Source organism: Gekko japonicus, unplaced genomic scaffold, assembly GCF_001447785.1.
Source record: "Gekko japonicus isolate JY-2015 unplaced genomic scaffold, Gekko_japonicus_V1.1 scaffold32, whole genome shotgun sequence".
Lineage (NCBI taxonomy): Eukaryota > Metazoa > Chordata > Lepidosauria > Squamata > Gekkonidae > Gekko > Gekko japonicus.
Window position 1 is genome coordinate 823244 of NW_015167527.1, and position 21672 is coordinate 844915.

General features: G+C 43.3%; 1 protein-coding gene across 4 annotated transcripts in view; it reads left to right on the forward strand.

The window, feature by feature from the left end:
- Positions 1-21672, forward strand: part of ACTN1 (actinin alpha 1) — a 115716-nt gene that overhangs the window by 46440 nt on the left and 47604 nt on the right. For all 4 annotated transcript variants that reach the window (XM_015413304.1, XM_015413305.1, XM_015413307.1 and 1 more), the window contains exons 2-3: positions 11988-12102; positions 21219-21338. In XM_015413304.1, coding sequence (XP_015268790.1) covers positions 11988-12102; positions 21219-21338 — 235 coding nt within the window. The remainder of the gene's footprint in view (positions 1-11987; positions 12103-21218; positions 21339-21672) is intronic.

Below are 21672 nucleotides of genomic sequence, written 5' to 3' on the forward strand. Positions count from 1 at the left end.
GGCTCCGTCTCTTTCCGGCTCTCCCCCCCCTCACTGTCTCCGAGGCACCTCGCACTCTCTCTCTCCCCACCCCCCGGCTCTGGCGGCGGCGGCGGCGATGTTCCAGAGCGTCCCCTGCGCACGCGCAGGAGATGCTCTTGCACTTTCGGGGGGATTTAAACATCCCCCCGAAATTTTTTTCAACTTTTTTTATTTTTGTGCACACGTGGGGACTGGCCCACGTGTGCACAAACCTCCCCCAGCCCCCAGCTGCCCCCGGAGTGCTGATTTCGCGATCCGCACTCCGGGGGCAACTTCGCTATTAGATATATAGATAGATGATTATCTTGTTTTCATATTCTTGTAGTCATTAGCCAGATGTCCCCAGCTTGCATAGATACCAGCTCCTTTCCTTGAATTGCAGCTGAGGATGCTGGCACTTTTGTTTCCAAAATGGTCTCTCCCTGCACCTCGCCTTCTCATTTTATGATCACATCTGTATTACTTTATATAATACAAATTTCTTTTGCTTTTCCCATAACTCAAACCCTCTCCTTCTCTAAACTGAAATTTGTCCCCTTAAGAAGTGCATATTTTGACCTGTGATTTTTTTTTTTTAGCCTAGCAAAGGCATATCACTTAGAATGCATATTCGGTATCACACAGGTTACCAGTCATCCATAACACAGATGACTAGTCACATCACGTACTCATTAGCCAACCTGTTGTGTTCTTAATCAAAGTAGTCAACCCCATTTCCCATAATTCAATGACACATGGATGGGAAAGCAACCTTATTAGCAGCTGAAAATGTTTGAACAAGGATGGCAGGTCCATAATATCTAGAGGTGCCGGGGGGTGATCTTGTGGGTGGTTCCAGATGCTATTTCTGAATTATCTTTGGTAAATCATGCTTACAAAATTGTTGATAACCCACTGGGAGATTGACCCATCACTGAAAAACTGCTGTTGCAGGCGGCGCTGTCTTTTGCTGCCACGCTGTTAGAATCATTTTCTGAAATGAAAACTGAATCACAGTTGACTTAATTGCAAGTGTGCATATGCTGTGGCCTTTGTGATCTACATTATGCATGCCTGGTGATTATGCTGACCCAAGACATGGTTTTAGACTTGAAAAGGTGTAAAAATCAAGTTAAGTGTCAAACAGCTGTGCTTTGCAAAGGAGATATCTGTGTCAGAAGAACTATATGTGCCCTGACCTGGATAGCCCAGGCAAGTCCGATCTCATCAGATCTTGGAAGCTAAGCAGGGCTGACCCTGGCAAGCAGTGTTCCCTCTAAACCGAGTTAGTGTGAGCTAGCTCACAATTTTTTAGCCTCCGGCTCACACCTTTTTGTCTCAGCTCAGGAAGGATGGCTCCAGAGCAAACTAATTGATGCAGCAGCCAAATCGCTCACTCACAACTTTAATGCCAGTAGCTCACAAAGCTAAATTTTTGCTCACAAGACTCCACAGTTTAGAGGGAACATTGCTGGCAAGTACTTGGAAGGGAGGCCTCCAAAGAATACCAGGGCTGGGACGCTGAGGCAGGCAATCAAGCCACCTCTCTGAAAAATGTCCTAGCCCCCCACTAGTTTATGGGGTTACCATTTAACATCATGAAGATGTTTTAACAGATGCAAAGACCAAACAAGAACAACAAGCTAAAGCTGCAATCACACACACTAAACAATCCACTTTCAATCCACTTTCAGGTCCAACTGGATTTTGCCAGTTCACACAGTAAAATCCAGTTGAAAAGTGCACTGGAAGTGGATTATTTAGTGTGTGTGTGATCGCAGCCTAAGTCTACATGGTCACCATCTGTTTGGATACAATGGGGGGGGGACACAGAGAAGCAAATAGATATGTCAGAATTGAAGACTGATGTACCCTTCTTAACTGTGAAGTGCTATGAGTGATTAATTCAGACTCTGTTATTACACTCCATTTGTCTCCTCTCAAGCATGGAGGTAACTAACAGCATCCTTTTCTTTGAGGTAGGGTAATTAGTTGTGCAGTCGTTATGTATCCTGTCACCAGATCAGAGAAATGCATTTCAGTCCACTATTCTAAATGACATACATTCTAAAATTCATTGCATTACATTACAATCACTATTCCAATCTGCTATTTCAAATCAGAAATACAGTAAAATGAAGAGAATGTATAGCCCTTCTTGGTGAGAATACAGATGTCAGGACTGAATTAGGCAATGATGCAGTAATTTTGGATCATTAAGCAAGCTAGGTAGTATGTATTTTTTTAAATAAAAAGTCTGCTATTCTCAAATGCTTTGTTTTCTTGGATTCATATATAGCTAATCTAGAAGACATTTTTCTTAACTTCTAATTGCTTTTCAGAAAGAAAAGCCAGAGATTTTTTTTCTGATAAATGAAATGCAGAAATTAGATACTGCTCATTTTATAGAAAGCTTTCTTTCCCCTGAGGTTAATATTCTGCACAGAACAAGTAAAATGAGATTGGAATTTAAAATATATTTTTCATGGTCAAATAGTTTTTATATCAAAAGCGTAGTGTGGGTTTGAACGAGGGATTAAAGCAGACCATTTATTTGCTAGGCTAATTTCTACAAAGTTTCACAAGCTATCATCCACAATCGAAAGAACTTATGGTAGATTTGCTAGTAACTCTGAAGCTATGTCAAATGAATCAATGTTCCTCAGAAGAACCTGCTGAGGCAGAAATGCATTATTTAATTTATACCCTGCAATTCTTCCCCGATGGGGGCTCAAAGTGGCTTACATCCTTCTCTTCCCTCCATTTTGCCCTCACAACTGCCCTGTGAAGTAGGTTAGGCTGAGATTGTATGACTGGCCCAAGCTTACCCAGCAAGCGTCCGTGGCAGAATGGGGTTTTCAGCCTGGGTGTCCCGTATCCTATTCTGGTGCTCTGACCACTGTACCACATTGTCTCTCTTTTAATTTCAGGTATAAGCATGTACACATCTAGCCGATACAGCAGTGCACTCTATCTCAGTTGTATCCCACCAAACTGAAAGCCAGCTTGGTGTAGTGGTTTGGAGCAGTGGACCCTAATCTGGAGAACCAGGTTTGCTTCTCCACTCCTCCACATGCAGGCAGCTTGGTTCAGTCATTGTTCTCTCAGAGCTGTTCTCTGAAGAACTCTTTCAGAACTCTCTCAGTCCCATCTACCTCACAGGGTGTCTGTTGTGGGGAGAGGAAGGGAAGGAGATTGTAAACTGCTCTGAGACTCCGAGTGAAGGGCAAGGTTAGGCTTGCCAAGTCCCCCCGGGGGGGGGGGAAACCCCCTCCCCAGAGGCCCATTCCTCGCCGCCGGCGGATTGGGCCCCGGGGGGAACCCCACCCCCAAAGCACGCAATGTGCACGTCACCCGGAAGTGACACGACCACGCCGGGCACGTTGGGGGTGGGGCCACGGTCATCCGAGGGAAAACTCATCCGCGTCAGCCCTGGAGTCCAGCTCCAGCGCCACTTCTGACTTGGCAACCCTAGGCAGGGTATAAATCCTCCTCCTTCTCTCCAGGGACCTCAGGGTATGGTACCTAGGGTTCCCTAACCCCACCATTTTATTCTTCTAGCAGTCTTGTGAGGCAGGTTAGTCTGAAAGATAGCTACAGTCACTCAGTGAGCTTTGTTACTCAACAGGGACTGGAACATGGGCCTCACCGGTGACTCCAGTAAACTATTCAGAGCAACACACTGACTCTCAAATTTCTGTACTTTTCTGTATGCTGCTGAAGAGATAATAGATTCAGTCATGAGTTTAAAAGGTAATAAAGACTCTAAGCCTAGACATTTATGCCACCAAGTTCTGTGAGATCTATAAAGAACTTTTAGGACCACTGTTGAGAAGGAGCTAGAATTTCTGCAATTAAGGAAAAGTATCTTTTCAGATTGAACCATTTACAGAAAATTCAGTACTTAAATGTTAAACCTTTTCTGTTATTCTTGCTGAGAGATTACATATTACCATAGTGAACTACCTCTAGATATATCAATCCTACTTTTCAAAGACATTTAATTCTAATATTAGAACAATTGAGCCTACTCAACCTGCTGATACTTCTTTAGTGGATATAAAAGTTTGTTTGGATTGAGTGGGCCTTTATGCATGGGATTTTGAATGAATTGGGATCTCCATTCAGAGCTTGCCTAATATGCTAATATCAGACCATCTACAGGCATAATGATAAATTGAACAGCTGGTTTGACTGATGGATAATGTTTTTGCTCAGCTGTGGCTTTAATTATTTTAGTTTGAAATTTGTTTTTAATACTGGTCATTTTAATATTGTTATGGGTGCTACTTAGGGCCCCTGAAATATTAAATAACATTATAAATAAAACATCTTTTGATAAGTTATCTTGAATTTGCCCCCATGAAGTCCCTGAGTTTATTTAGAATCATAGAGTTGAAAGGGACCTCCAGGGTCATGTGGTCCAACCCCCTGCACAATGCAGGAAATTCACAAATACCTCCCCCCCCCGTGACCCCTGTTCCATGCCCAGAAGATGACAAACTACAGTAAGTTTGATCAAATGCCAGTAAGCATCCCAATCCAAACTGTGAAGACTTTTTATGTTCCCTATTGTCTCTTCCCATCCTTATTTTCTTTAGATTTTAAGATTATGGCAAGAAGTCAAAAATATTTCTCACTTAAATCTTCTCACTTTTTCTCACTAAATGCAAACTAGTTAATCACTACTTTGAACCCTTTATTGGCTGCATTACCAGGGCACTTGTATTCAGAGCAAAGAATGTGTGTTCGAACCACTTGCACTGTACTTGAAAATGTAGCTCTCCAAGATCTGGAATAGAATTATTTCCCAGTTCTACTAGCTGAAACGTTTAAACCAAAGATGCCAACAAATGAACCTGCAAGCTTGCACAAGTAAATCTGTGTGCAGTATCACTGAACTGTCTTACCTTCCTATCTCTCCCCCCCCCATTGAACCAACAAATAAATCTGTTCTACAGTGCTTTCTTCTGGCCTGATAACATTTTTCTAAATGCAAGATTACCAAGTGGTATTTGCTTTCTAAATATGCTGGCTTCCCTACAGTGAGAGGAAACTTAGACAAAAAAGTTTAAGGACAGCATGGTGAATGACAAGATATTATGGAGGTGGAGAGACTAAAAGAGTAAATGAAAAGGTTAGTTAAATTGCAATGTCATTTTGAAAGCAATAAGGAGGCCAGACTGCCTTTGGCTTTCTTAGTATCTGGCATTTGTATGATTGTGACTTTGACATTTAGAATGCAAGAATTCCTGAAGACCTCAAGTAAGTTATGATTTCAGGTTCTTTTTCTGCTGTGGTGAGCTCCTAAGAGTTGCTTGCTAATGTGGCATTTGTTGGTCTGTTAGTGGAGTAATTACAGCAGCTTTTTGCAAAGCAAAACAAGGATTTACTGCATCTTTCTTCGATATTTGAATATTGGTGTGGTGAGGATAATTTTAGGGAAGTTGTAGGACTAAAGGCAAAATCATCCATTCTGAGAAACATGGACCAGCTGCCAAAACCAGCAACCTGGTTTTGGATAAACTGGATAAACATATGGAGCAGAGGTCCATCAGTGGCTGTTAGCCACAAGGTATAGATAGGAACTCTTGGTCTGGGGCAAGCGATGCTCTGTATTCTTGGTGCTTGGGGGGGGGGCAAAAGGGGGAGGGCTCCTGATGGCACCTGGTATTTTTGGCCACTGTGTGACGGAGTGTTGAACTGGGTGGGCCATTGGCCTGATCCAACATTGGCTTCTATTATGTTCTTATGTTGGTGTCAAGTTCTTTCTCCCCCCTCCTCATGTTTTGTGACATCATTAGGCTAAACATTTGCCTATTCAAGTCAGTGTCAGCAAATAATACATAGTATAAGCAGAGGAACTGATGTCAGAAAACAAGATACATTGTATTACACATTAGGATGGGGTAGGCACTCTGTTGTTTAGAATGATCTTGGTTCATGGAAAGATAAAATGTGTGATGATGACTAATTTATCAGGAGGTTTTTATGCAGCCTCTCCGGAGTCCTGCTCAAGGGGGTTTACAATTAAAATTATACATTATCAATATAAAACAAACAAGCCATGAGACAAAAACAGCATAAAACTATCCATAAGGTGAATAGTAATAGGTTTTTAAAATTTAAATTAGATGCCCCCTTTTTTGCATTTAATTTATACCAAGTGTTTCTGAAAATGGCTAGGTTACTTTAATACCCACAAACATGTTTAGGCCTATATTTGTAATCTCAATCTGAAATCAGACAGGTTTCAAAGGACTGCACAGCTAGTTTTATGCGCTCAAGGCCACTGTGGGTTTCTCAGAAAGCAGCCCTTTGTGTTACATGGTGAAACACTTTTGAAACTTAGGTGTCTGTTGTGGGGAGGGGAAGGGAAAGGAGTTTGTAAGCCGCTCTGAGACTCCATCGGGTAGTGAAGGGCGGGGTATAAATCCAATCTCTTCTTCTTCTTCTTCTTCTAATAGGAAAGAAGGTGCTGACCTCACTATCCTATCTCATTGTCTTCTTGCTGCCCCCTTCAGGGTCTTCTTCTCTTCTTTGTACACTAGACATTGCCTTTTCCAACAGAAACCAGCAACTTATCACAGGCAGTAGGAACCCTCTATCCTGTATTTCATCAAGAGCCTTTCCTGCCCTAACCTTGGACAATTTTGTACTTCTGTTTTAGCCACGGTACCCATGTGAGCTCAGCAATATGTTTCCCTCTTAAATTCTATTTATGTCTCTGCTAACTGACCAAGATGGATAGTTTAACCTGTTAGAGAAACAATGTATGTTCAAGAACTACCATCCCATAGTGGAAGATTCTAGACACCAAAAAGCAAGTGACCTTGTTTAATGTCCTTCCGAAATCCATTAATTTCAGAACTGCCCATATTCCCTCCAAGGCAGATATGATTGTGCGGTGCGAAAGGTGATTGGGATTATCAAACTTTTTTATTATTATAATCCTAGGATAGTGTAAGGGTTCTATTTAATTGCAAACAAAGTACTTTGAAATTGTTCCAGTATACATGCTAGCTCAGGAAATATGGGGTATTTAGGTTATTTCCATCATTTAAATCTATCCTTTTTTATATACTTTTAAATTGCCAATTTAAAAGCCAAAGGCTTGATTTTGATTGCATTCTGATGTGCTTCTGTGATTGAAAGATTCACCATGATATCAGTTGCCTCATATATTCACATACCGTTAGTTACATAGATACTTAATTTTCTATTTTACATGTTGGCTGAGCAAAGTGTGACGTGTGGTTTAACATAATTGTTAAGCATTCTGTTTGATAATTGTGCTGAGTATTGAGATATTAGAATGAGACAAGTTAGCATACACATTCAGGGCAACAGCCTACATTTCAAGGACAGACCATGACTTGGCGGCCTCCTACCATTGTGTCCTTCACAATAGACACTGATAAAGACAGGAGCTGCCAGGCCAATGGAAGAGCTGTGCTAGAGGCCAGCCGGAGCCTGAGGAAGGTCACTCTGTACATGGCAGCTTGATAGTACTTCCGTCTTCTTTTTGTTTATTAGCTGAACTTGAATACAGTTTTCAGATTGAATGTTTCAGCTGCTTTGCTCACTGTTTAAAAAAGTAAAGGTAAAGGTTCCCTTGCTCGAAAGCCAGTCGAATCCGACTCTAGGGTTGCGGTGCTCATCTCCGTTTCCAAGCCAAAGAGCCAGCGCTGTCTGAAGACGTTTCTGTGGTCATGTGGCCGGCATGACTAAACACCAAGGCGCACGGAACGCTGTTACCTTCCCACCGACGTGGTACCTGTTTATCTACTTGCAATTTCTTGCTTTCGAACTGCTAGGTTGGCAGGAGCTGGAACTAGAGATGGGAGCTCACTCCGTCATGCGGCACCCGGGTCTCAAACTGCTGAACTACCGACCTTCCACAGCCTGCAGTTCATCCAAAGCCACTAATCAATATAAAATAGCTGTCTTTATTCATCTTGTAAAGGAGGCCGGCAAAGTGAGCCTCCCAAGGGAGGGGGTTCCAAAAGGTTGGCTTGACCACTGCACTGCTCTGCTTGGCTTTTGGAGGACACCAGTCTGGTGTCCACCTATGAGGGTATCTTGAGCAGAGCCTCACTGGCAGATCTTGCATAGTAAGAGAATCTGTATGGGATCTCCTGTGATGACTCCCAGGTGGGAGCCAGAGTCCATCAGTACTGATGCTGTTGGGCTTCCGCCCTGTAGAGGCATTCCGTCTTTGCTATTTTCTTATTTGCTTCCCTACTAGGCACTTTGAGAAAGCTGTAACAGTGCTTCTTTTGCACTTGGAACAGACCCTGTCATGTATCTGGTAATACATCTCAAAATGGCATTTGCTTTGTAAAGAGTGAAGGCTTGCTTTTCCGTTGGCAGGACTGCAACCTTCCCAGGGCAGAAACTTGCCTGGAATGGTCTCCTATTATGGTTCTGCTTGTGATTTGTGGGGCCTCAAGGAGATACTTGCTTTACATTTGCTGTTTTGGCCGAACTTGTTATGAGTAGATGGGAGTGAAACACAGTCGGAGACCCATTGTGCAATTGCAAAACATTTCCCTTGTTCTTAAACCCAACAGAGATAAGCACTTGTTTTAAAGACACACTGTTCTAAGTCAGGATGTAGTGAAGGAGAATTAATGCAATGCCAGGGACCCATGGCTGCAGTCTTGTTGTCATAGAGAGGGCCACCCCTCTCAACCTCCATGGGCTAGTGGAGGCAGTTTCAGGTTCTGCCAAGAAGATGGAATAGCTTGTGGTTCAGTTCCAGTCAGTACACAGGCAAATGGCATGATCCCCAATGCAAAATCTCACCAGGAAGTACAAAAGGGCAAAGTGGTGTGCTTCATAGCTGAACCATTTGCTCTTATTTGTGCCAGCATGGTCTGTGTTCCAAGAACTTCAGGGAATGTAGGTGTTTTTATTCCTCTGGCCACCTCTTTATGTCCCCCAATTTATATTTCTAAAAGAAGTGACTCTGGCATCTAGCAGTGGACTTTTCCTCTTTCAAAAGATTCTTTCCTTATATTCTTTCCCATAGGAAGCATGACAACACTTACTGGTTGCTTACCACTGCTAGCTATAGTTAAATACAATTTAGAGAAGATTTGGGAAAAACCAACATAATCGTTATAATTTATTTACGGGAGATGCTAAAGTAGTGCCCTAAAGACCTGTGATTGCATGTGAAGCCAGAGTACTAAATGTTGCTTCAACCAAGTTAGCTTTGCTACCAAAAGCAGTGCCAAACATACTGTGCACAGGGAACAAGGTACATCATGTCGTCCTCTGTTAACCTTAATTTCAGTTTTTCACTTTCGGGGTGGTGGTGGTTTCCAGTCAGATTCCATTTTATAGTCATTATCAAAGAGTTACAAGAGATGTCTATGCAGAATTACAAGAGAGCTGAGTCTGAGATAAATTTGCACAAGGAAGCAGAAGAGCCTCCCTGAATGCAAGGTAGCAAGGACACAGTCACTTCCCTTGATCAAGATAGCTCTGCCACTGCTGCATGAGCTGATAAGTGAAGGGAGTAGAAAAGAAGCTGCCAAACTCTTAAGAGGAAGAGGCAGCATATATCCCTAGATGTAAGAGATTTGGGAAGGATTGGTAACAGTATGGGCACCCATGTGCAAAGGGCAATTATTTCTGCTCTTTATATCAATTGGCAATATGATATAAATGAAAAATAAGGTCTGCTGTAAAATCAAGCAGACCACTTTTGGTTTGCTGCAATATATTTGGCATTAATGACTTTGGTCGATTGACGCCATTTGACCATTCAGTCAACCATTGTGTTTTAGAAACCACAAGTGCTAATAGAGTTGTGCATCATTTGACTAAAGAAACTCTGCTTCCATAGCTGTAACAATTTGTTGTCTGTACAGCAAACTTTTAAAAAAAGGTTCTATTTTTATATTATTTATTTTTATATTATTCCTTTTTATAGAACACAGGCCTATCATCTGCCAGCTTAATCAAGTGTAACTAAAGAATAGCTATGGGGTAATCGTCAACTAAGGCGTGAAAGCATCTGTTTTAATTTTCAGTGGACTTAATGTGTCAAATAACTTCACAAATAAGTGGGCAAATTTCAATAAGCTAGTTACTTCAGTCATTCTTCTAGTATAATTTTTGGTATTATTTTCATACAGATTTGCAATCATGATGTGTCTGTATTAGCTTAATGTGCTGTAAATTGGACAAAATGGTGACAGATATAAGAACATAAGAGAAGCCAATGTTGGATCAGGTCAATGGCCCATCCAGTCCAACACTCTGTCACACAGTCGCCAAAAATAACAGGTGCCATCAGGAGGTCCACCAGTGAGGCCAGGACAGTTCTCCCACTGTTGCCCCCCCCCCAAGCACCATGCGCATCACTTTCTCCAGAGTCCCTATCTATACCTTGTGGCTAATAACCACTGATGGACCTCTGCTCCATATGCTTATCTAATTCCCTCTTGAAGCCGTCCATGCTTGTAGCCGCCACCACCTCCTGTCACACTGAATTCCATGTGACAGACATGGGTGATCATGCTACAAAGGCACACACACTCGACACATTTTGCAAGCCTTGGAGCTTGTACTACCTGTGCTTTCCATTCCATCCGTATTACAGATGGGCACATACAAGCTTCGTATAAGCATAGGTGGGTAGCAGAATGTTGCTGGAGCTTTGCAAGATACTTTTTATCAGTAAATGTGTTATTCTGTTTCTAAGGGGAAATCCTAGTTTAAAGTTATGTGGGTTTTTTCCTAATCTCACTGCACATTTTGAGGTTAAAACTAATCACAGGCACAAAGCCCTAATTTTAGCCCATTCATAGTTCTCCTAATTAAGAGACAGTTACAGAGCTGCCAAAGTAAATGCTTTTTTTTGCATTTCGTGGTACTTTCTCTGTCTTTAAAAAACTGCATTTGGTGAGATGGCCTTCCACCTGTATTGTCTAGAATAACCAGCATCTCTCTCACTGTTCTCTGAAACCATTCCCTGTATAGAACCTTGGCTTGATGACTGGCTTCACAAATTGATGGCTCCCCCCCCACACACACACAACAACAACACAGTTGTCTTATTTTTAGCTACTGTGTGATATGAATTCTCCCTAAACCCTTACTTGGAAAGCTCTGGCTCTTTCATGGAAACAACTGATGAGCTTTCTCAGGAGAGGTTCAGTGATGGCCTGTGCAGTTTATAACCACAATTTAAAAATTCTGCATGCTTTTTAATGTGTGCATTTTAATCCTGACCTGCTGAATGGACTAGTATAGTCTGTATATTCTGTGCCCTTCCATCTATGGCAAGAAGCTGGTTGAAACAGTAAATGCAGGAAACCTGTAATTGCCCCTTATTTTCAGCTACAAAGCAAATTGACTCAAGAGTCTTTCACTGCAATCACTTGTAAGGTGAAGGTTCCCTTGCTCGAAAGCCAGTCAAATCCGACTGTAGGGTTGTGGTGCTCATCTCCGTTTCAAAGCCGAAGAGCCAGCGCTGTCCGAAGACGTTTCCGTGGTCATGTGGCCGGCATGACTAAACACCAAGGCGCATGGAACGCTGTTACCTTCCCACCAAAGTGGTACCTATTTATCTACTTGCAATTTCTTGCTTTCGAACTGCTAGGTTGGCAGGAGCTGGAACTAGAGACGGGAGCTCACTCCATCATGTGGCACCCGGGTCTCGAACTGCTGAACTACTGACCTTCCACAGCCTGCAGTTCAGCGTCTTAACCACTTGAGCCACCGCAGCTCCTGCAATCACTCCGTTGTATCACTTGTACTCTCTTGTATATTGCTTTTCAGCAGTTTCTTTTGTCTCCATATGCTGACTCTTCTGCCTTCAAGAATTAATACATGAGAAACTGAAAACTATTGTGACACTCACACTAACTCAGTAATTTCCCAGCATCAGTGCTATTTTATTTTTTTCCAGCCATGTAGATTCTCTTAGGAAATTAATTATTCCATTTTGTTTTTCTTCTGTCTTTTTCCAGACATTTACAGCCTGGTGCAACTCTCACCTCCGGAAGGCTGGCACACAGATTGAGAACATAGAAGAAGATTTCAGGGATGGCCTTAAACTTATGTTACTCTTGGAAGTTATATCGGGTAAGACAGGCATTTATACAATGGCTAAACATTTTTGGACATTCTCAAACCTAGTAACTCTATTGGAGTACAGAAACCAATGCTTCATACTTTCCTGAAAGAAATGAAAGGATAGCAAAGATGTGTACCCATATCACTTAGTGACAAGCCTCACAAGGTTCCCTTCCCTTCCCCGCCCCTCCCCTTCCCCTTCCCTTCCCTTGACCTAGTTACTCAAATTTCCAAGCAACCAAGTAAAATGATATCACTAAAATAAATTTTAAAAACACTCAAACAAATCTTAGGTGATTCTACTTCAGTGGGCTGGGTATTTGTAGGCCCTAGGCTACCAGCTACAGGATAAGAACGAAGGGACAAGAACAAGAACCCTTTGGCTCTTCCCCTCCCCCTTCTATCTCTGGCTGTTCCAGGGCTTCAATACCTGCAGACAAAGGACAAAACAAAGCCAGCCCAGGTGATATTCAGCTGCTGCTAAGCTGCTCTCAACCAGTGTTCCCTCTAAGCTGAGTTAGTGTGAGCTAGCTCACAGTTTTTTAGCCTCTGGCTCACACATTTTTGTCTCGGCTCAGGAAGGATGGCTCCAGAGCAAACTAATTTCTGCAGTAGCCAAATCGCTCACTCACAACTTTAATGCCAGTAGCTCACAAAGTAGAATCTTTGCTCACAAGACTCCACAGCTTAGAGGGAACATTGCTCTCAACTTCTTCTCTTACTCCCAAAGACCCAAAAAGTAGAAATTAAAGAGATCTCCCTCTGATGTCCAGTGCCACTAATAGTACACAAGAAGGAGAGTGCCTAATGCAATTTTTGCCCTGCTGACAGGGTATGAGTTGTGTGTCAGCACTTCTTGCCCAAGCAACACACACACAAGTCTAGCTAGGGGAGAAGAAGATAAATTATGAGCTTGTATGTCCCTTAGCAATTTCCTTAGGGAGCCCCCTGTACATTGTGTTATGGCCCTGTGGTGCTTTCAGTTTTGTTTCCCTTCAGAAATACTAAAGACCTCAGGGAAAACAGAATAAATAGGCAGTTCTTCATTCCTTACTGATCTAAATGGCTCAGGGTTCAAAGTGCTGGAAAAGTTCAAGATCTGTAATGTGTGCTCTAATGGCTGCCAGCAACTAGCTGAGTGGAGTCCCTTGTGGGTTTTTTTCTTTTTTGTTTTGTTTATCTTGTTAGTAAAGAGCTCACTCATGCATAGGGAAGCTGATGAAAGCTAAGAGGAAGTCATGTACACACCATGATAGGAGGAGGGTGAATGATTGAAGGGAGGATGTCTCCACTCCAGGGTGTTTCACCTTAAAGTACAATGGCTTGTGCCCACTCTCCTCCTCCTTTCCATTCTTTGGTATTATATTTTTGTATCCTACCCTTCACCTCTCACTCTCTCTCTGGTGTATCCTGTGGCAGTTTATGCACTGAAGCATTTTAGTTGTGTCTCCCCTCCCTTTTCTGTATGACTCCCCCCTTTTTGCACAAAAACCAGCTTGTAAAGTTCTCCTCTATTTAGCAATATGGGTTCACAGACATACCCTTGACATGCATCTGTGATCCCTTTTGAAAGTGTAGGACAAGCACCCACTTTGTTGTGGGCATCGTGTGGGGAATAATGCCATGGCTGCAGAAAAGGAGTCAATAGGGGCTTGTCAGAAGTTGAATGGGGCTGTTGTTGTCTCTCTCTCTCTGCTTTGGTTTTAGTTGCCTTTGGCAGCAATTCAAAGTAAACGCCAACTGTAAAGGCTGGACATGAAGTGTTTTGAGACACAAGGGTAAGGAACAGAAGGGAAAGTAAGAATGAATGAGGACAGATTCCCTTGTAGTGCAAGTGTAATGGTGCCCCCTCCCCTGAAAATAAATACTTATATCATTCTATAGTCTTTACTGTTGGCTGCTGGTGGTGGGACACACTCGTGCAGTTTAAAGTGGAACATGGTGAAACAACAAAAATACATCTAGGCATGTGTTTGATAAGCATATGCTTCTCACACATTAAAAAAAATCCGCTGGGAAGAAGTCATCAGTATAGGTTACTGCATTTCTTACTCCACTCTCCTACTTTTAATTACAAGCAATTTCTTAGTATATTTGTAGTAACTATTATTTTTATTTGTTATTGATATAGCACCATCACAATGTGCAGGGCATTTTAGAAAGCACAAGAAGATGGGGCCTTGCCCCAAGGAACATGCAGTCTAAAATGTGAGACCCAAGAAACAACCTAGGGAGGAGAAGGAGGTGGAGGTGGCTGTAAAAAGGAGAAGAATATGTGTTAATTTCAGTTCCATGTAGTTAACTGTAGTTTCAGCAGGCAAGGGAGAAACTGAGGGGTTTTGTGAAAGGGTTCGTGCTAAAGATGGGTTTTGAAGAGGGATGGGAATGAAATGAGAGGGGTGCAATAATATAGGTGTTCTGGGAGACAGTTCAGTCATAAGGAATAGCAAAAGATAAAGAACATAGTTGTCTGAGGGAGCAAGATAATGGAGGATGACAAAACTAGCCAAGTGAAGGACATGGGCAGGGATGTTTCAGGATATGAGATCAGGGTGATAAGGGAGGCAAGGCCATCAGTGTGAATGTAGACAATAAAGCAAAGAATTTCAATCATTTGGTTTTGTTTCTGCTGAATTCCAGTAAAAGGTCAATGTGAGGGAGTTGCACATTAATTTAGGGCCAATCTCCTCATTCAGGAAAAAAAGCACATAAAACCACTCATCTAATACTGTAGCACTTCAGACTGTAGGTAGGAGCTTCATGTGGGGGTTGCTTCCCTGTGCAAATACTAGCTGTTTCTAGAAAGCTATTATGTTTAGAAAAGGGCAAACAAGGGACCTGCAAGGATCTGCAGGGTGCATCTCATTTCCTGTCCCCACTATTTCCTCTTTCTCTTTCCTAAAAGCCCATATAGCCTGTCCTGTTTTCCTGCCTCCTTCTCTCATTCCCACCCACCAGCCAACCTACCTTCATCTGACTCCCTGTATTCAGTTTTTATCCTTCCCTTAACCTGGAAGCCTCTGCCCAGGAAAACTAGGTACCTGTTAAGTGGTACTGACTGCCAGTCTGCACCAGCCCCATTTGTGTGGTGCTAGCTAGGTTGCACAGTGGAGTACCAACAACACTGTCCCCACATCACCTTGCCCAAACTATTTCCTCTTTTCCTCCTCCTGGCAACTCACATGTCCTCCCCTTTCCCTGCTTCCTTTTCTCCTTTCTACCCACCAACCTACCTACCTACCTTTTATCTACTCCTCACCTTCAGCTGTATTTATTATTTATTTGCTTCATTTATACCCCACCTTTCTCTACAATGGGGACCCAAAGGAGCTTACATAATTCCCCTCTCATCCATTTTATCATCACAACAACTCTATTTTATTTTTATTTATTTATTTTTGGATTTATATCTCGCCCTCCCCGAAGGCTCAGGGTGGCTAACAACAAGGCACAAGTGCCAGAATTAAAACAGATAAAACAGTCTAAAACCATACAACAATACAGTACAACAACAAAGTGTCAGTGCAAGATGGGGTAGAACTTCCTCAAATGGTATTGGTCCCACAACTTGTCAGCACCCTCTCCTTCCAGGGTCAACCTCACACCCTCTGTGAGGCAGGTTACAGGGGCTACCAACCTCCAGGTGGCAACTGGAGATATCCTGCTCTTACAATTGATCTTCAGATGACCAAGATCTGTTCCCCTAAAGAAAATGGCTGCTTTGGAGGGTGGACTCCATAACATTATACTCTGCTGAAATCCCTTCCCCTCCCCTACTCCCTGCCCCCCCCCGGGCTCCACCCCCAAAATTTCCTGGTATTTCCCAACCCAGGGCTGGCAACCGTATAGGTTAGGCTGTGCTTCCTTGGCAGATTGGTGATTTGAACCTGGGTCTTCCAGACTCTAGTCTGAAATGCTGACCATTACAACACACTGGCTTTTGTGGCATGGCTGCTGTAAGTAGCAAGTAGCCAGGCCTGGGTGAGTCATGCAAGATCTTCTTCGTGGTCTCTGTGCATCACATCTCTGGGATATAGTGCGCCTGTGCCAACCCCAATCAGTAGAGATTGAAAACAAAAGGATTTTTGTGCCCGCTTCCCCATTACGGGTAGGGCTCCAGTGCGCATGCCTAGGGGAGGAGCATGACAATCCTGCCAGTTTTCATCAGACCGCCGCACTGTTTGGACCCTCTCTGCTCCAGTCGGTAGTTTTCTTCTTTTTTGGCCTACTTGGCCTTTCTTCTCTGTCTCTTCAGATTACCTGTAAGAAATTCAGTTAGAACTGTTTTTCCAGGGAGTACACTGCTTTGGCAGACTTCCCTTACCCCCAGCCTATGGCGAAACGGTGGGGCTTCTTCAAGCAGTGTTTGAGGTGTGGCAGTAAGATCGCCCCCCCAATGGACACTCTCTTTGCCTGTTGTGCCTTGGGGAAGCCCACCTAGTGGACTCTTGCACCCACTGCTCGAAGTTCTCAAGGCAAACGAGGAAGAATAGGGCTGCTAGACTATGCACCACTCTGTTGGAACTAGCCCTCTCGCCGATGGCGTCGTCTCAAGATATGTCGGGGCATGCTTCGAGGTTGACAACCGCCTCGGGATCGACTGCCGTGCTGTCCCTGGCACCGGCCCACACTGATGTCGATCAACCAACACTGAAACGCTCGGTCCCGACTCCTCAGTCTGAAGCCCATACTCCTGCCCCAAAACACCGGGAGGGCAAGGACACCAAGCCTGTCAAGGACAAGAAACATAAGAAGGGCTCCCCTAGTAAAGTTCTGTTGACTCAGCATCGACAGTCAGAACTGACTCCTGTACTTGGGGCCGCCTCGCTTGACTAATCAGGCCTCGGCCAGCTACAAGGTGCACCACCCTCACCTTTGCTGCACCCAATCCAACTCACGGATTCTGAGCAAGACATGGACTTGACTCAAGTCTCCCGATCCTCCAGTGTCAAGAGCCTTCACTCGGGATGAGGAACTCATGCACTTGCGCGTCCCTTCCCATATCGCTTGTCGATCAAAGATCAAGATCTACCCAAAGGGCCGTTCCCTCCACCACCGGCCCCTTGGGATCAATGACAATGGCAGTATTTGTATGGGGTGTACCCACTGTTAGCCAACATGCCCTGGCTCCCACCATGTATGCCGATGGAATGGGATCACCAGTCTACCTCTTCCCGGCTTTCCCGATACCAAGAACCTCCACAGACGTCAGAGTTCCTACCACCCCAGCCGTCGGTACCGACAAACAACATAAGCAGACCCCTGCAGTAACTCAGACAGTAGCACAGTCGATACTGACACGGTCGGTACTGAAGCGCCTGATAACATTCTCGGATCCTTCGGAACACTCTGCGTCTTCAGCTTCCTCACAACACTCAGGGGATTAGAACCAAGATAATCCAGTTGAAACCTCCCCACCGCAGGAAGTGTCGGAAGATCTTCCAATATCTCCCTCTGAGGATCTGAAGTCTTACGGAAAGTTCATTAAGCGGGTGGCTCATACCTTGGCACTGTCGATGGTACAATCGCTGCCGACAGTTACTGATTTGGTCTTTGACATCGTTCAAATGGACACTTCTACAGCTGTTGCCCTCCCCATGACATCAGTCCTGCTACAAGTGACTAAAGCCCTGTGGGTGCATCCAGCTTCTACTCCCATTTCCAGTTGCAGGATCGACCACATGTATAAGGTCCAGGAGCCCAGCGCTGAGTTTTTGTTCACCCACCCCAAACCAAATTCGGTTGTAGTAAACTCATCCTCCAAGGGCAGGCGCACTCAGTCCTCACCCCCTGATAAAGAAGGAAAGAAATTAGATTCCTTCGGGAGGAAATTTAATTCAGCTGGAGTGTTGGGTATCAAGACCTCCAACTACAGGGCCTGTATGGTCAGGTATCAGTATGCCCTTTGGGAGCAATTGTCTAAATCCATAGCGTCCAAGCCAGACAACTACAGAAGGAGGGTATGATCCTGGCCAAACACCAGCTCAGCTCAGCCAAGCATATGTTGGATGTAGCAGCCAAAACACTCACCTCTGCAGTGGCTCTACGGTGCCATGTGTGGTTGCACTCCACTTCCTTGCAACAAGATACAAAGCCTTTTGTGGAGGACCTTCCTTTCGAAGGAGAAGGCCTGTTTAGCTATACAATGGACTGCAAGACTTAGATAAGAGCATCAAGATGTCCCACAATTTGGGAATCTCCTCAGCCCCCAGACAGTCCAGGTCCAAAACCTGGAACAAGTCTTGGTCACGCAGATCCTCCCTAAAGTCATCCCCTGAGACGCAGTGGCAGAGATCAACAAGTATGTCTTCCTGCCAGTATTGAAACAAACCTCGATTTCCACCCGCTCCTCAATCCAGGCGCAAAGCCCCAAAGCAGAGCCTTTGACTCTGTTCTCCCACCCATCCCGTGGCACTCCACCCATCTCCTCCCGTACCTACCTGCATGGGAGAGGATAACATCAGACAGGTGGGTCCTCTCTGTCATAACAAATGGTTACCTTATAGACTTCCTTCAAGTCCCTATGACTTCCAACTTTGTAGTTACTCCACAATCGACCACGCTGCTGGACAAAATACAGTGAAAAGGGAAACTAAAGGAAATTTCCCCCCCTCAAAAGGGTTAAAATAACCATACGATACAATAAGAAAACATTACCAAATTCACAGTTCCTTATGATATAATACTCCCAATGTGTGTGTTTGTGTGTTGAAGGTTTCAGATTTTTCTGCAAATGCAGGACTTATTTCAGGTTTGTAGAAAGACCGGTCTTATCTGCTTGTGTCTCTGGATTTAAGCACCCACAGATTTGGCCATTTGAGAATTAGATATATTGATTCTAGGTTGCCTTCTGCCTGAAGTGCTTGTGTTTCATGTGCAGTAAATTTTTCAGATTAAGGAGCATTCATTTATGTCTAGGGTTGCCAGGTCCTACCTGGCTGCTGGTGGGGGGGACTTCAGATCTTTCCTTGAGTTTTTCTGATGTGAGTACAAAGCACGTGTGCCACGATGACATCACCTGGAAGTGTCATCATCACATTTCCGCGGTTGGGGGTGACACTCTAGGGGTTTTTTTTGGCAAAACTCTATGGTTTTTTGGCCTCAAAACCATAGAGTTCTGCCCAAAACCTAGAGCAATTCCCCCAACATCAGAAACACAATGATGTCACTCCCAGGTGATGTCATCCCGCCGGCGCCAGTGGTGCTGGGAGGGGGCTTCTTGGGGTGGGGCTTCTCCCACCAGTCAGCTGGGCTGCAGCAGATTGGGGGCCCCCAAAGTTGGGGTATACCCTGGCCCCACTGGGGGAATGGCAACCCTATTTACATCACAGAGAATAACAAAACCTCAAAAAACAACTGTGTGCTAAATTTCCCGCAAGATATTTACAAAGGAGACTTCATTTAAAGTGAAATGCATCTATTGTCTGAAGTAAATCTGTCCTTATAATCTGTCATAGGAAAATGCAGAAGCCAAAGAATAAATATACAAGATAAATATACAAAAAGTCAAACACTTTTCCTAGGTAATTTTCCCAGTGTTTCAGACCTTTGGTCATTCCTCAGGAACAAAAAACTGTAAAAAGTACAAAATGCAATAACGTAACAAACACTCAAAACCAACAATATTTCATGAAGAATAATCACAATATTGCAAAAAAACCACTTTTACATTATGAACATCATTACATTGTTATCACTGTTACATAGTCTCAAAACTAGAGTCACATCAAATCTTACCAACTGTTGAGAGTCTCATTTCATCTTTTTAATAAGATAATGCTTTTCTATTATCTTGCAAAAGAGAATTCCTCCTTAAAATTTTCCTTAAAATTTAGAATCAGCACAGTGTATGGACTGCAAAACAAGTATAACATATACTCACTCGAAATGGCACAATGTATGGACCACAAAACTAGTATAACATATACTCACTCTATATTGGGCAAGGTCTCCTTAGCTCTAACCAGCACACCTAAAGCCTGCTTCAATGTATCAGGACCAAAAACATGCCTCAGAGTATCCAGCCTACTGAGTCTATTTCATGTAACTAAATTGAATACAGCTGGTTGTTCCTTGCTGGCATTTAAAGTTGTAGATGCCCATTACTGTATTTGAAACAAAATAATTAAAATTACCAGCTCCATGTTAAAAAAAATTCCTGGAGATGCCCAGCCTAATAAGTCTGTTATATGAGTCTAAGTTGGCTACAGCTAAATAACCTTTAAGGTAAAGGTAAAGGTTCCCTTGCTCAAAAGCCAGTCGAATCCGACTCTAGGGTTGCGGTGCTCATCTCCGTTTCAAAGCCGAAGAGCCAGCGCTGTCCGAAGACGTTTCTGTGGTCATGTGGCCGGCATGACTAAACTCCAAGGCGCACGGAACACTGTTACCTTCCTACCGAAGTGGTACCTATTTCTCTAGCGATTTCTTGCTTTCGAACTGCTAGGTTGGCAGGAGCTGGAACTAGAGACGGGAGCTAACTCTGTCATGCGGCACACTCGGGTCTCGAACTGCTGAACTACTGACCTTCCACAGCCTGCAGTTCAGCGTCTTAACCACTTGAGCCACCGCAGCTCCTAAATAACCTTTACAAACTATTAAATTGCTATAGCATCTGAGAAAGGACCAGAGGTCTGAAACTCTGGAAAAATTCCCTAGGAATACTTTTTGTATATTTATTCTGTATATTTATTCTTTGGCTTCTGCATTTTCCTATGATGGATTATATGGACAGATTTACTTCAGACAGTAGATACATTTCACTTTAAATGAAGTTTCCTTTGTGAATATCTTGCAGGAAATTTATCACACAGTTGTTTTTTGAGGTTTTGTTATTCTCTGCTACTTATTACTGTGTGCTGCACTTTTGTTGTTGTAAACCCTATTTACATCCCCAGATTATATTTGATCTATCTAATAAACATGCAGAGGTTCCAGATGCAAGAATGACATTTTAGTTTGCATAAAATCTCCAGTGTCCTGTCGGTTAAATCTGTGGTTTTCCTCAAAAGTTCCATTAAAAGTAAACACAATTCTTGGAGTTGTATGTACATTTTTTAACTGAGATAGAATGATCATGTTCATAGGGGGAAATGACATGCATTTTTTTGTTTGTTTTCTCTGTCCAGGTGAACGTTTGGCTAAACCGGAAAGAGGCAAAATGCGAGTGCATAAAATCTCAAATGTGAACAAAGCTCTTGATTTCATTGCTAGTAAAGGAGTCAAATTGGTATCTATTGGAGCAGAAGGTAAGTAGGAACACTCTCTAGTTGGAGACACAGATATGTGATGTGAAACAAGGTTACTCACATAGTCAGCAGATCTGGCCTTCTCTTTTCAGGTCTTGTAATTTACTTACATGGCCATGATTTTGTGACCACTTTCTTTGGGGTAAATTCAACACACATCTGGCAATTCAGTTTTTGAGCTTTGCCAGGGATACTTCAGCAAAGGAGCATAGTATAGACTGAGCTCATTTGCAAGTCTGGTTCCACCAAGTTCTCCAACATCTAGTTTTTGATGAAGTCCAGAAAGGTGTGTGGAATAAATTTGACATAGTGCATTGTCTGTCTGTCTATTATC